The sequence below is a fragment of the Cebus imitator genome, unplaced genomic scaffold, assembly GCF_001604975.1.
Source record: "Cebus imitator isolate Cc_AM_T3 unplaced genomic scaffold, Cebus_imitator-1.0 Scaffold260, whole genome shotgun sequence".
Lineage (NCBI taxonomy): Eukaryota > Metazoa > Chordata > Mammalia > Primates > Cebidae > Cebus > Cebus imitator.
Genome location: NW_016107575.1, coordinates 128,662 through 140,042, shown reverse-complemented (window position 1 = coordinate 140,042; position 11,381 = coordinate 128,662). Strand labels below are relative to the sequence as shown.

The following is an 11,381-nucleotide window of genomic DNA, read 5'->3' as shown; positions in this document are numbered from 1 at the left end:
GAGAGTCTGAAACAGACAAGTTTTGGAGACAGCTGGGCCTCTTCCTCACTAATGTGTCATCATGGAAATGGCGTGACCTGGCAGTGAGAATGCTACGCGGTTCCCTGCTGTGACGTCCAGCATGGCCAGAAGCTGGCCAGGGCCAGGTGCAGGTGCATGGTAGGGTCCCAGTGAGCAAGGATTTGCTGCCTAAATGCAGAAAAGGCCTCAACGCTGGCTACTTGGAGTGGGTGACAGGGACGCGTCAGCTGGGAGCGGTGCAGGAGTCCAGGGTCCGGCGTCATTCAGGCGGGCGTCACAGTCTGAGAAGCACCCATCTCACCCTTTCCTTTCTCTGTCATCCAAGAGAGACGCTTTCCCTCTTTTGTGAACCTACGCTTTAGAGCTTGAAAATTGATCTCCAGGGCTTGAAATTAGAGTCCCTGATGCCTTTTATGCTGTGAGAGACTCGCCTGGGTTTTCTAGTTTCCTCCTGAGTTAACTGCAGAAGTGATTCCCCTTGGCACTGCAGCTGCTTTGTCCCTCCTGGGGCTTGGTAGAGAGAAAGAAAGAAAAAACGCATCCCAGCTTGGCACACCTTCCATTTCTTAATACGAAGTTTTTGTCCCCGTCATTTTCTAGTCAGGAGAATTTTTTTTGTCCCCATGGCCACTTTGCCTTCCCTGTTCCCTGTCCTTAGAAGGCAGAGTTGATTTAATTCTAGCTTGCATCAGATACCCAGGTTCATAAATTCGCCACTAAACATTGCTTTTCTTTGTTATTTTATCTCTTGCAGTCTTCCAGTTCACTTCCAAATGCGTTTGTGATTTGTTTTAAAAGAGAACTTGCTCCTTGTTCAGATCTAATATTTCAAAACAAACGATAACATAGCAGTTTTAAAACAGACACATCAAATGATTTATCCTTAGGAAAACGTTCAGAATTCTGCGGCACCCGATTTGATAGAACTGTGATGTTATTACTTCTTACATTTATAACTTGTAAGCCTTTGCTGTAGAAAAGAACGGCTGCCATTTTACTGTGGTCACTGTGGTCATAATAAGTATCATGTTTTCTTTCACCTGTGCTCAGGATGTGACGGGTAAGTAATACAAGCGCTTAGGCAAGGAATCCTAGAGCTGGGGTGTGTGGAAGACAACAAATGCCTTATGGTATTGCTGTGAAACAGCTTAAAATATTGACGAAAAAAATCCTTCTTATATTGTTTATTCATTTTAAAAGTTCATATGATGGAGAAAGAAATATGACCCTTTAAGCATTTTATATATGGTTTAAGTTGGTGACTTTCAGATGCTAGGAGAACCAGCTAGAAATATTTTATCTAAAGCACTAAATATTATTTACAAATTTTGGTATACAGAAACAAAAATCTATTTACAGAATTTTGTCTTAACTCTTGATCTCTGGCTCTGCTAGTGAGTCGATAATACCTCTGGCTGTCCCTCTTATAGCTTCTATGCATGACTATTTTAATTCCATATAATAATGTCTTTTGTAAACTCACAAATTACATAGCAGTATCACTGTTCATTTATACCATCAATATTTGTTTAGATTTAACTGTATGTTTATCTTTTTTTTTTTTTTTTTTGAGACAGAGTCTTGCTGTGTTGCCCAGGCTGGAGTGCAATGGTGCAATCTTGGCTCACTGCAACCTCTGCCTCCCAGCTCAAGCAATTCTCCTGCCTCAGCCTCCAAGTAGCTGGGACTACAGGTGCATGCCACCACACCCAGCTAATTTTTTATTTTTGGTAGAGATGGAGTTTCACCATGTTGGCCACGCTGATCTCGAACTCCTGACTCAGGTGATCCACCTGCCTCAGCCTCCCAAAGTACTGTGATTACAGGTGTGATACACCACATCTGTCCATATGTTTATGATTTATTCATTATTCTCAGATCTTCTTGCTGAGATAATAACCCTTCTTCTCGAAGGGTATCCTTATTTAGAAGCTCCTTTACTGTGGGTCTTCTGTTGGTTTAACCACCGTTAAGCTGAAAATGTCTTGATAGAGAGTTTTCCTGGCTATTCACCTCTAAGATGTGAGATAGTTTCTCTCAGCCCTTGAGGATTTTGTTTCATTGTCATCTGGCTTCTAATTCTGTGAGGCAGTTACTTTTGCTAGTTTAGTTTAGTTTGCTGTTTCCTTTTTCTCTGACTGCTTTGACAATTTCTCTTTGTCTTTAATCTGTGATATCATTATGTGTATCGGTATGGGTTTTTTTGTTTTGTTTTGTTTTGTTTTGTTTTTAATTCACTCTCCTTGGGATTTTTTTGGTCTTTCTGAATTGAATGGTTCATGTCCGTTATTAATTTTGGTAAACTCTTAGCATGTTGCCTTTGAATATTATGTCTACCCTATTCCCTTTTATTTTTTTTCCGAAAACTTTGAGGAAATGTATGTTGGACTGTCTTATTCTGTCTTCTATGTCTCTTAACTTCATTTTTTGATATTTCACATTTCTTTGTTTCCCTATGCCCTTTTCTGAGTAATTTCTTCAGACCTATCCCACAGGTCACTAATTCTTGCTTCAGCTGTGTCTAAATTGCTGTTTTACATGTATATTGAGTTTAAAATTTATTAATTATAAAATTTTTATTTCTAAATGTGTTAAAAATATTTCTGGCCGACTTTTACAGTCTCTTATTCATTACTCATGTTTTCAGTCTTCTCTTTATTATTATAAATGAATTGTATAGAACTTTAAAAAATGGATCTCATAATTCCAGTATCTAAAGTCTTTATAGATCTGATTCAGTTTAGTTGGCCTTTTTTTAAATATTTTTTTCATGGGATTTCTCTTGACTTTTGTTCACAGTACTTTGCTTTCCTATGTATTGTATAATTTCTAATTCTGTGCTCTGCAGCTCTAGCTGCAGGAATACTTTGAAACCAGGCTGTGAGTGTGTTCTTCTGGGCATGATGTATGCTAGTTTCTGACAGGTGCTAGAGACCTGGTCAATTTTAAATTGTGACTCAAACATACAGTTGCCAGGACCATACAAGTAATACAGGGGCGATGTTTCGTACCATAGCTATACAAAGTCAAAGTTGAGACGTATATTTTTCCTTTGTTTGTCTTAAACAGCAGAAAGTTATTGTCTCACCATTCTGAAGGCTAGAAGTCCAAGTTCAAGGTGTGGGTTCCTTCTGAAGCCTGTGAGGGAGAATCTGCTGCAGGGCCCTCCCCTAGCTGCTGGTGATTTGCTGTCAATCTTTGACGTTCTTTCACTTGTAGATGCATCATCATGATATCTGCCTTCATCTTCACATGGTGTTCTACCTCTGTGTATGTCTGTGTCCAAATTTCCACTTTTATTTGAGACGGAGTCTCACTCTGTCTCCCAGGCTGGAGTGCGGTGGCGTGATCTCAGCTTACCAAACCTTCTGCCTCCCAGGTTCAAGTGATTCTCCTGCCTCAGCCTCCCAAGTAGCTGGGATGACAGGCATGTGCCACCATACCTGGCTAATTTTTGTATTTTTAGTAGAGATGGGGTTTTGCCGTGTTGGCTAGGCTGGTCTCGAACTCCTAACCTCGTGATCCACCTGCCTTGGCCTCCCAAAGTGTTGAGATTACAGGCATGAGCCACTGAGCTCATCCCAAATTTCCACCTTTTATGAGGTCATCAGTATATTAGATGAGGGACCCACCCTACTTCAGTATGACCTCATCCGGGCTGATTACATCTCCACTGACCCTGTTGCCGAATATGGTCATATTGTGAGATCCTGGGGGCTGGGATTTCAACATAGGAATATTGGGAGCACATAATACAAGTCATAGCAGTGTCTTAACCTGGATGTAACCCCCAGAAAGCAAAGCCTGAGACATGGGTTTGTGTGCATATTTTATTCTAGGCCATGATCCTGAGGAACAGAAGCGAGAGACTGAGGAGAGTCCAACAGGGAAAAGGGAAAGTCAGTCCAGGGTGCTCTCAAGTCAGACTGTATTAGAAGCCAGTAGCTGCTTTTGCCGTCTTCTGAAAAGTGGACATATTTTCTCCTAACTCACTCTTTATCTGAGATTATGACACTTCCTGCCTCCACTTTTGGAAAATGGTCTTCAGTTGGGTTCTTACCTTGTCTAGGCCAACACTTGTATCTTGGTCCCCGGTGGCCTAAGCAGCAGGCCAACTGGTCCAGTATCTGCCTTGGGTCCCCCGTCTCTGCCCTAATGCAGCTCCTGTTTTATTCCCGCACTCAGCACTTTCTCCTTACTGTCTTGCAGGCCATCCAGTCACTTGGAAGATGGTTTTCAAACTTTTCTTAAGTAATCTTAAATGTTCCGAAGTAGAGAGTTTTAAGATCTCTAGTCTGTTATATTGCTAGAAATAGAATAGAAATGACTTACTTAAAAAAAAAAAATAGAGTGAACTCAAGACTATCCTTATACCATTTCACACAGATACGTTCTGATAGACTGCTGGGATTAGAGAAATGAGATGTTGTTATGGATTGCGATAGTTGCTCAGTCCCTCGGCCCTGGACTTTCATCAGTGGCTGGGCTGTCACTTGTCCTGTTTCTCTAGGTTACGTTGTATCTGAATTACAGGTGGAGAGGCCTCAGGTTACTAAATGATAATGTCAGCTGTCACAAGATTAAGGAATAAACATGTTTGAACAGATGTTGGGATAATCCTTGGATTCCATTCATTTATCGAACTGTTATTGATTGAGCTCTTACTATAGATCATTTACTGTGCTGGGCACTGGGGAAGCAGGTAAACAGTGCCCGTCTAGAAAGCCCAGAATCTAGTGAGCAGACAGTTCATTTCGGTGGGCATGATAAGGACAGGGAGAAGTCTAGGGCGAGGCGCCAACCCAGCTTTAGAGTGTTGAGGATGAAGCTCCTATCTGTGCTGCATCTGAAGGGCCAGCAGGAGCCATCCAGGTAGAGAACCAGGGAAGCACATTCCAGGTGGCGGTGAGAATGTGCACAGCCGTGGAGGCCACAGGGTGTTTGGGTTTGGGGAACTGCCAGGTTCCAGAGCATAGCTGGGAAGGCCTGAGAGAGGGGCAGGAAATGATGGAAGCTGGGACTGCAGGAAGCCTGGGGCCTTCATGTAGAAGCCTCAGCCACTGTGTTGGGGAGCACAGTTGGGGAATGAGGGAGCCCTCTTACTTGGGTAGTGACTGATGTAATGAGTTGCTGTGTTCATTTCTCTTAGAAGCCAGCTTCTATCATGGAAGAGAAAACACGCAGGCTCTGGAGTCAAGGCAGCCTTATATTCAGATTCCAGCTCCACTCTGTCTGGGTGGTCTTAAAATTGATTTATTTACCTTTGGGAAATCTCTCTTTCCTCATGTCATAAATGAGAGAAAATGGACTAAACAGCCTCCTCTGTTTCTGGTATCCCATGGTTCTGTGGGAAAAACTATGTAAATGTGTAATCACCCCCTCGCACCCCCAAACACACACAGCTTAGGTTAAAAACAGTGGCCAAGTTTAGGAATATTTGCAGATATTGTCCTGATGGTAATTCTGTCAATTTCTGGTTTCCAACTAGCTGTTTAACTTCTGACAGTGGTTCATGGATATTTATAGTGAATGGATGTTTGTTGGATGAGTAAATTCTCATGCCTGAAACAAAACGTTAGCCACGTGGCTTCCAATGCATTGCACTAACCCAGCTCTGATTTTCCCGATAGATGAGCTCTCTCCGGAACAGCACAACCTTTCCTTATACTCCGTGGAGCTCGTGCTGAAGAAAAGCACTGGGCACAGCGCTGCACAAGTGGCCTTAACAGAAACCACACCAGAGTCCCAGCACAGCAGTCCTCTCCATGTCACAGCCCCGCCACCTGCCACTACTTTTGATACAGCCTTTTTTAACCAAGGAAAACAGACCGAAAGTACAGCAGCTCACAGCATCTTTGTGGCAACTTACGTGTCAGTGACGAGTAATGAGGTGGCCGTCGATGACGATGAGATGGATAACTTTCTGCCAGATACTCACTGGGCCACTCCGCGGATGGTTTCTCCAATACAGTATATCACTGTCAGCCCACCGGGGCTGCCCAGGGGAGCGTTGGAACCCATGCTCACTCCGTCGTTACCCATGGTTTCTTTACAAGATGAAGAAGTGACATCGGGCTGGCAGAACACAACGCGACAACCAGCAGCATATGCTGAGTCCGCCAGTCATTTCCACGCCTTTCGGTCAGCTTTTCACACCTCTGAGGGCATTGTTCCAACTCCTGGCAGGAATTTGGTGCTTTATCCTACTGATGCTTACAGTCATTTATCAGGCAGGACTCTGCCAGAGATGGTGGCTTCCCTAACAGAGGGTGTGGAAACCCCCCTTTTTTTAAGCTCCTGGTCTTTAATGTCGCAGCCATTAGGCAATGGCATTACTAGACCGTTTCCCTCCTTGGGAGAGGTCTCACAGCCTCCAGAGGAGGTTTGGGCCACAAGTACAGACAGATACCCTGATGTGACCACTGTGTTCCGTCAAAGTCTAGAAGAAACCACCTCTCCAAGAACATACTCTACTGTGACTGCGTCACACACTGCCCTTGGATTTGGCAGAACACATTCTGCGTTGCTTTCAGCCTCTCTTGCATTTGTGTCCTTTTTTGCTCCACCAACTGATGTTTCTTCTAAGCCCTTTCTCCCTAGTGACTCCAGCAAGACATCAGAATTGCTCAGCCATTCAGCTCTGTCCAGTGCCGTGGCCAGCACTCCCCTCCTGAGCCCGGTGTCCTCATTCAGACCATACACTTGGTGCGCAGCCTGCACTGTGGCTTCACCTCAGCACGTTCTGGCCACGAGCCTCGTGGAGAAAGACGTGGGATCAGGGGATGGTGCAGAGACCCTGACAGTGACCGTGCTGGAAGAAAGCAGCATCTCTCTAATGAGTAGCATCGTAGCAGACTTCTCTGAATTTGAGGAAGAACCTCCAGTGTTTAATATGCTTTTCCCCTCCAGACCTGTGGTCCCACTTTCTTCCAGATCCATGGAAATCTCAGAGACGAGTGTTGGTGTTTCCGCCGAGGTGGATATGAGCAGTGTTACAACCACGCAGGCCCCCCCTGCGCATGGCCACCTCTCTGTGCCGGTGTCACTCCATTCTGCTGCTGGCTCCTCCTCTGTTGCGGAAACGCAGGTGATACCGTCCAGCGTGACCACTACATTCGTCTCGGTCATCACCAGCATTCTCCTTGACTCATCTCTCTCTGCCATAGCTAACAAAAACACACCATCGCCTGCCGTCAGAGACCCGAGTGTTTTTACGCCTTACAGCGTGGTTCCTTCAGTGGAGTCTTCACTTTTCTCTGACCAAGGTTCTTCCAGTTTTTCCGATTATAAACCCGGAGGTGCTTTGGATTTCGCATCCAGCTTTTTCTCAACGCCCCCGCTGGAACTCAGTAGCTCCATCTCTTCACCTTCGGAAGCGTCTCTGTCTCTGATGCCAAGTGACCTGTCCCCCTTCATGTCTCAGCCTTTTTCTACCTTAGTTGAGACATTTAGATTGTTCCACTCGAGTGATCTACAGTCATCTCAGCTGTCTCTTCCCAGCTCCACAGATCTTGAGTTTTCGCAGCTGCAGCCAAGTTCTGAGCTGCCTTTAAACACCGTCACTTTCCTACCTAGCCTCTCCAAAGCATCGCCACGGTCAAGCTTCCCTTCTGATTCTCTGGAGTTTGTTGAAGCGTCGATGGTTTCACTGATGGATTCAGAAGCTCATTTTACCTCAGCTTTCACTGAAACTACCTCCTATCTTGAGTCTTCACTCTCTTTCTGTGAATCCACAGTCACCACACTGGTGCCCCCCAGCTCTGGGTCTTTTGACATCTTGACTGCCGGGATTCATGCAACTTCGCCATTGACCACTGTCCACACAACGCCCATTTTACCTGCGTTTTCTTTGTTCTCAACTCTGACACCTCCTGACGATCAAATCAGTGCTACAGACGGTCACGCGTCTGTCCTAGCCTCTTTCTCCAAAGCCATTCCCACTGGCACAGTGTTGATCACTGACACGTACCCGCCAGCAGGGTCCTCGTTTGTTTCTGAAGCGACCCCCTTCCCTCTGCCCACAGAGCTGACCACCGTGGACCCATTGCTAACACCCACAGAGGTGCCACTGAACAGCTCCACGGAAGTGAGCCCAGCCAGCACCGGTGCTGCCACTGCTGGTCCCCTTGACTCCATGCTGATGAGCGACGCCCCAAGTCAGAGCCCCTCAGAGAGCAGCGCGGCCCCTCCCCTGCCGTCCCTGCATCCCGTGACTGCCTTCACTCTCAAAGCAACAGTCGACACGCCAACACTGGCCACCGCCAAGCCGCCATATGTTTGTGATATCACAGTCCCTGATGCCTATCTGATCACAACTGGTAAGGCCCAGCTTCCTGCTGCCTCTCTGGGGTGGGCGGTCTTTCTAAGGAGCTTGTGCGCAGTGCCTCTGGGGCCTGGAGCTTTGCGGTTAAGAGCAGAGGCGCTGGGCTCAGCTAACTCCCAGGTAGCACTCCTCCACTTACCTCCTGCGAGTTCTCGGGACAGTTATTGAGCCCCTCTAATCGTCTGCTACCTCACCCATTCAACAAGGGGCTTAGTTAAACCTGCTTCGTTGGGCTGATATTCAGATATAAATGCATTAGTGCCTGCAGCACACTCCGCCCCGCCTGCCACATCAGAGCACGCACGGGATGATGCCTATTAGTCAGCAGTCACAAGGAGAACAAATATTAGAACAAATCCAAGACCTAAACAAGCCTTGGAAGTTCTTGGTAGGATCTTTGTCCTGCCATAACCCAGTAGGTGCATAGATGACATAGTTTAAGCAAAACACTTTTTTGTTTAGTTCAATCAATGAGTTGGGCAACTACGTAAGGGTAACCCTTGCAATTTCTTACGCATTTACTCTCCTTACTTTTCTTTGAAAGCAGACTGCATTTTGCTCTCATAAGTCCCTATAAATGGTACTTTGGTCCTGAGGAAAGAAAAGTAGAGGCCGGGCGTGGTGGCTCATGCCTGTCATCCCAGCACTTTGGGAGGCCGAGGCAGGTGGATCACCTGAGGTTGGGAGTTCGCGACCAGCCTGACCAACATGGAGAAACCCCGTCTCTACTAAAAATACAAAAAACTTAGCCAGGCGTGGTGGCAAATACCTGTAATCCCAGCTACTCAGGTGGTTGAGGCTGGGAAAATCTCTTAAACCCAGGAGGCAGAGGTTGCGGTGAGCTGAGATTGTGCCATTGCACTCTAGCCTGAGCAACAAGAGTGAAATTCCATCAAAAAAAAAAAAAAAAAAAAAAAAAAAAAAAAAAAAAAAAAAAAAAAAGAAAAAAAAGAAAAGAAAAATAGAGTAACTAAATGTCCTCTGAATCCAGTTTCAGCCTGTGGCTCCCTCCCCTGGCAGCCTGGGTTGCTAGCAGACTGGCCAGCAGCTTCCCTTGCAGTGGCATGGCTGTTGTGGCCGCATGAAGCTGGCATCTGCCTAAGGACATGCCTGACAGACTTATTTCAAGGGTAACGTCCCGTGATGATGGCCTGATTGGTCAGGGTCTCCGCCTTTCTCCTCACAAGAGATGACAGGTGTGTGTGGTCTTGAGGGCCATGACTGTGTCTGAACCACAGCTTGGTTGATTTTGGTAGGAGTGGAGCACAGAAATGGAAAAGAGTCAAAAATGGCAGAAGGGGTAGAGGAGTGGGGTGGAGTGGACCAGGAAGGAGAGGAGCAGAGAATGTGGAGGGGGAAGAAGAGGAGAACGGTGGGTCTTTTCCCTCCTGTGGTTGGGGCAGGGGGCTGGGAGCCTTTGCTCACTGTCACAGTGCCACGTCCCTCTGAGCAAGCAGGTGGGAGCGAGGATCCTGATGGCAGGTACGTGTCAGTGATCAACACCGTACTGGGGGAATCGTTTTGGAGAAAGAGGCTGGGACAGCCTTTGCTCCCTACATCCCAAAGGGAAACATTCATTATTCCATGTGACAAGGGATGATTGAGCACTTAGTATGTGTGCAGTGCTTCTGGAAGCTTTTAGGGATTTACAGATGGGTAAAATACTAGCCGTCCTTTGAGCAGCTCAGGGCCCAGGAAGACGGTACTGAGCCACAGGGTAACGGTGGTTACCGTGGAGTTTCCAAGAGTGGCTATTTGGGATGATCAGGGATGGGTTTGGAAGAATGTGAAACTGGAGATTCCCACAAAAGGAAGAATAGAACATTGTCATTTGAAGATGAAGGGACAGTGTCTTCTGGGGAAGGAGACAGTCATCATGGCTGGAGATGAGGCACTGTGATGGGAGGAGCAGGTAATTATGCTAGGAAACGTAGCTGGAACAAAATCATGAACTTGACTCTCAAGATGAGAGCAGTCCAGGGAGGAGGGGAAAGCATTATTCATGCACATGATATTTTTCTTCCTTTTTACAAAATTATTACAAAGTAGGTACAAAATTGTTACAAAGTGGTCAGTTGTAAGCAGCTTATTAAGAGAGTTATTGAAAGCTTCTTTAGGAGTCCTCATAGCTGGATTTAACTTCCATATGTGGTTTGCGCTTAATGACATTTGGTGCCTTTATTAGGTATCCATGTATTTTTAACAGCTTTTTGGAGTAAAATTCAGCCATTGTAAGTACACTTGAACAGTTTATGTGAATGTTCAGAGTTGCGGGTAAGTGTCCATTCTTTTAAATTGTGCCTTTTAGCCGAGATAAGTGCCATCATTTGCTCCCGGTGATACCTTTGACCCAGAGGAAGTAACGGCTCATTTCTCATCTTCATTTAGATTGGACCTTGCTGTCCTTTTCATAGTTATCTGTTAGAGAGTGTGGTGAAGGGGTTGAGGTGACTCCACGTACCCCTGAAAGGATTCTTCGTGTGCGTTCTGTGATGGTAAAGCAGAGCCACTGTGGGTGCTGGGGGTCTGTGATGGCGGAGGAAGCACTTGCCTGCACACGCCCTGGGAGGCGTGAGCCGCGCTTCCACCCAGGGCCTTTCTGACCCTGTGCTGCCTCTGGAAGTCTCTCTCACCTCTCTTCTCTTAGCTCTGGGAAAACTAGACATTTGGGAAAAGATCTGTAAGAGGGTTGTTTGCTGATGATCCCTTTTCCCAAAGACTCGTGTCCTCATATCCTAATGTTGCAGTTTTATATCTTTCTCAGATTCCCCAGAGAAGGTGGAGGTCATAGTGGTGGCTGTAGGGACTTTGCAGAGTGACATTTGGACCAATGATGTCTTTAGCTGTGTGGGGCTGCTTACAATGTATTCTTCCTGCTTTCCTCTTTAGGGATTTTCTGTTTCTGATTTCTCATTCTGCCTCTATTTCCCCCAAGCTTAGCTCTTGAGTTCCTCCCCCTCCCCTCCTCTCCCCTTCCCCCGTTCCTTCTTCCCTCCCTCCCCTTCTTCCTTCCTTCCCCTCTCCTCCCCTCCCCTCC

General features: G+C 46.2%; 1 protein-coding gene across 2 annotated transcripts in view; it reads left to right on the top strand.

Annotated features, from left to right (window-relative positions):
- Positions 1-11,381, top strand: part of KIAA1549 (KIAA1549 ortholog) — a 155,257-nt gene that overhangs the window by 58,075 nt on the left and 85,801 nt on the right. For both annotated transcript variants that reach the window (XM_017499721.2, XM_017499719.2), the window contains exon 2: positions 5,652-8,339. In XM_017499721.2, the coding sequence (XP_017355210.1) occupies positions 5,652-8,339 (2,688 nt within the window). The remainder of the gene's footprint in view (positions 1-5,651; positions 8,340-11,381) is intronic.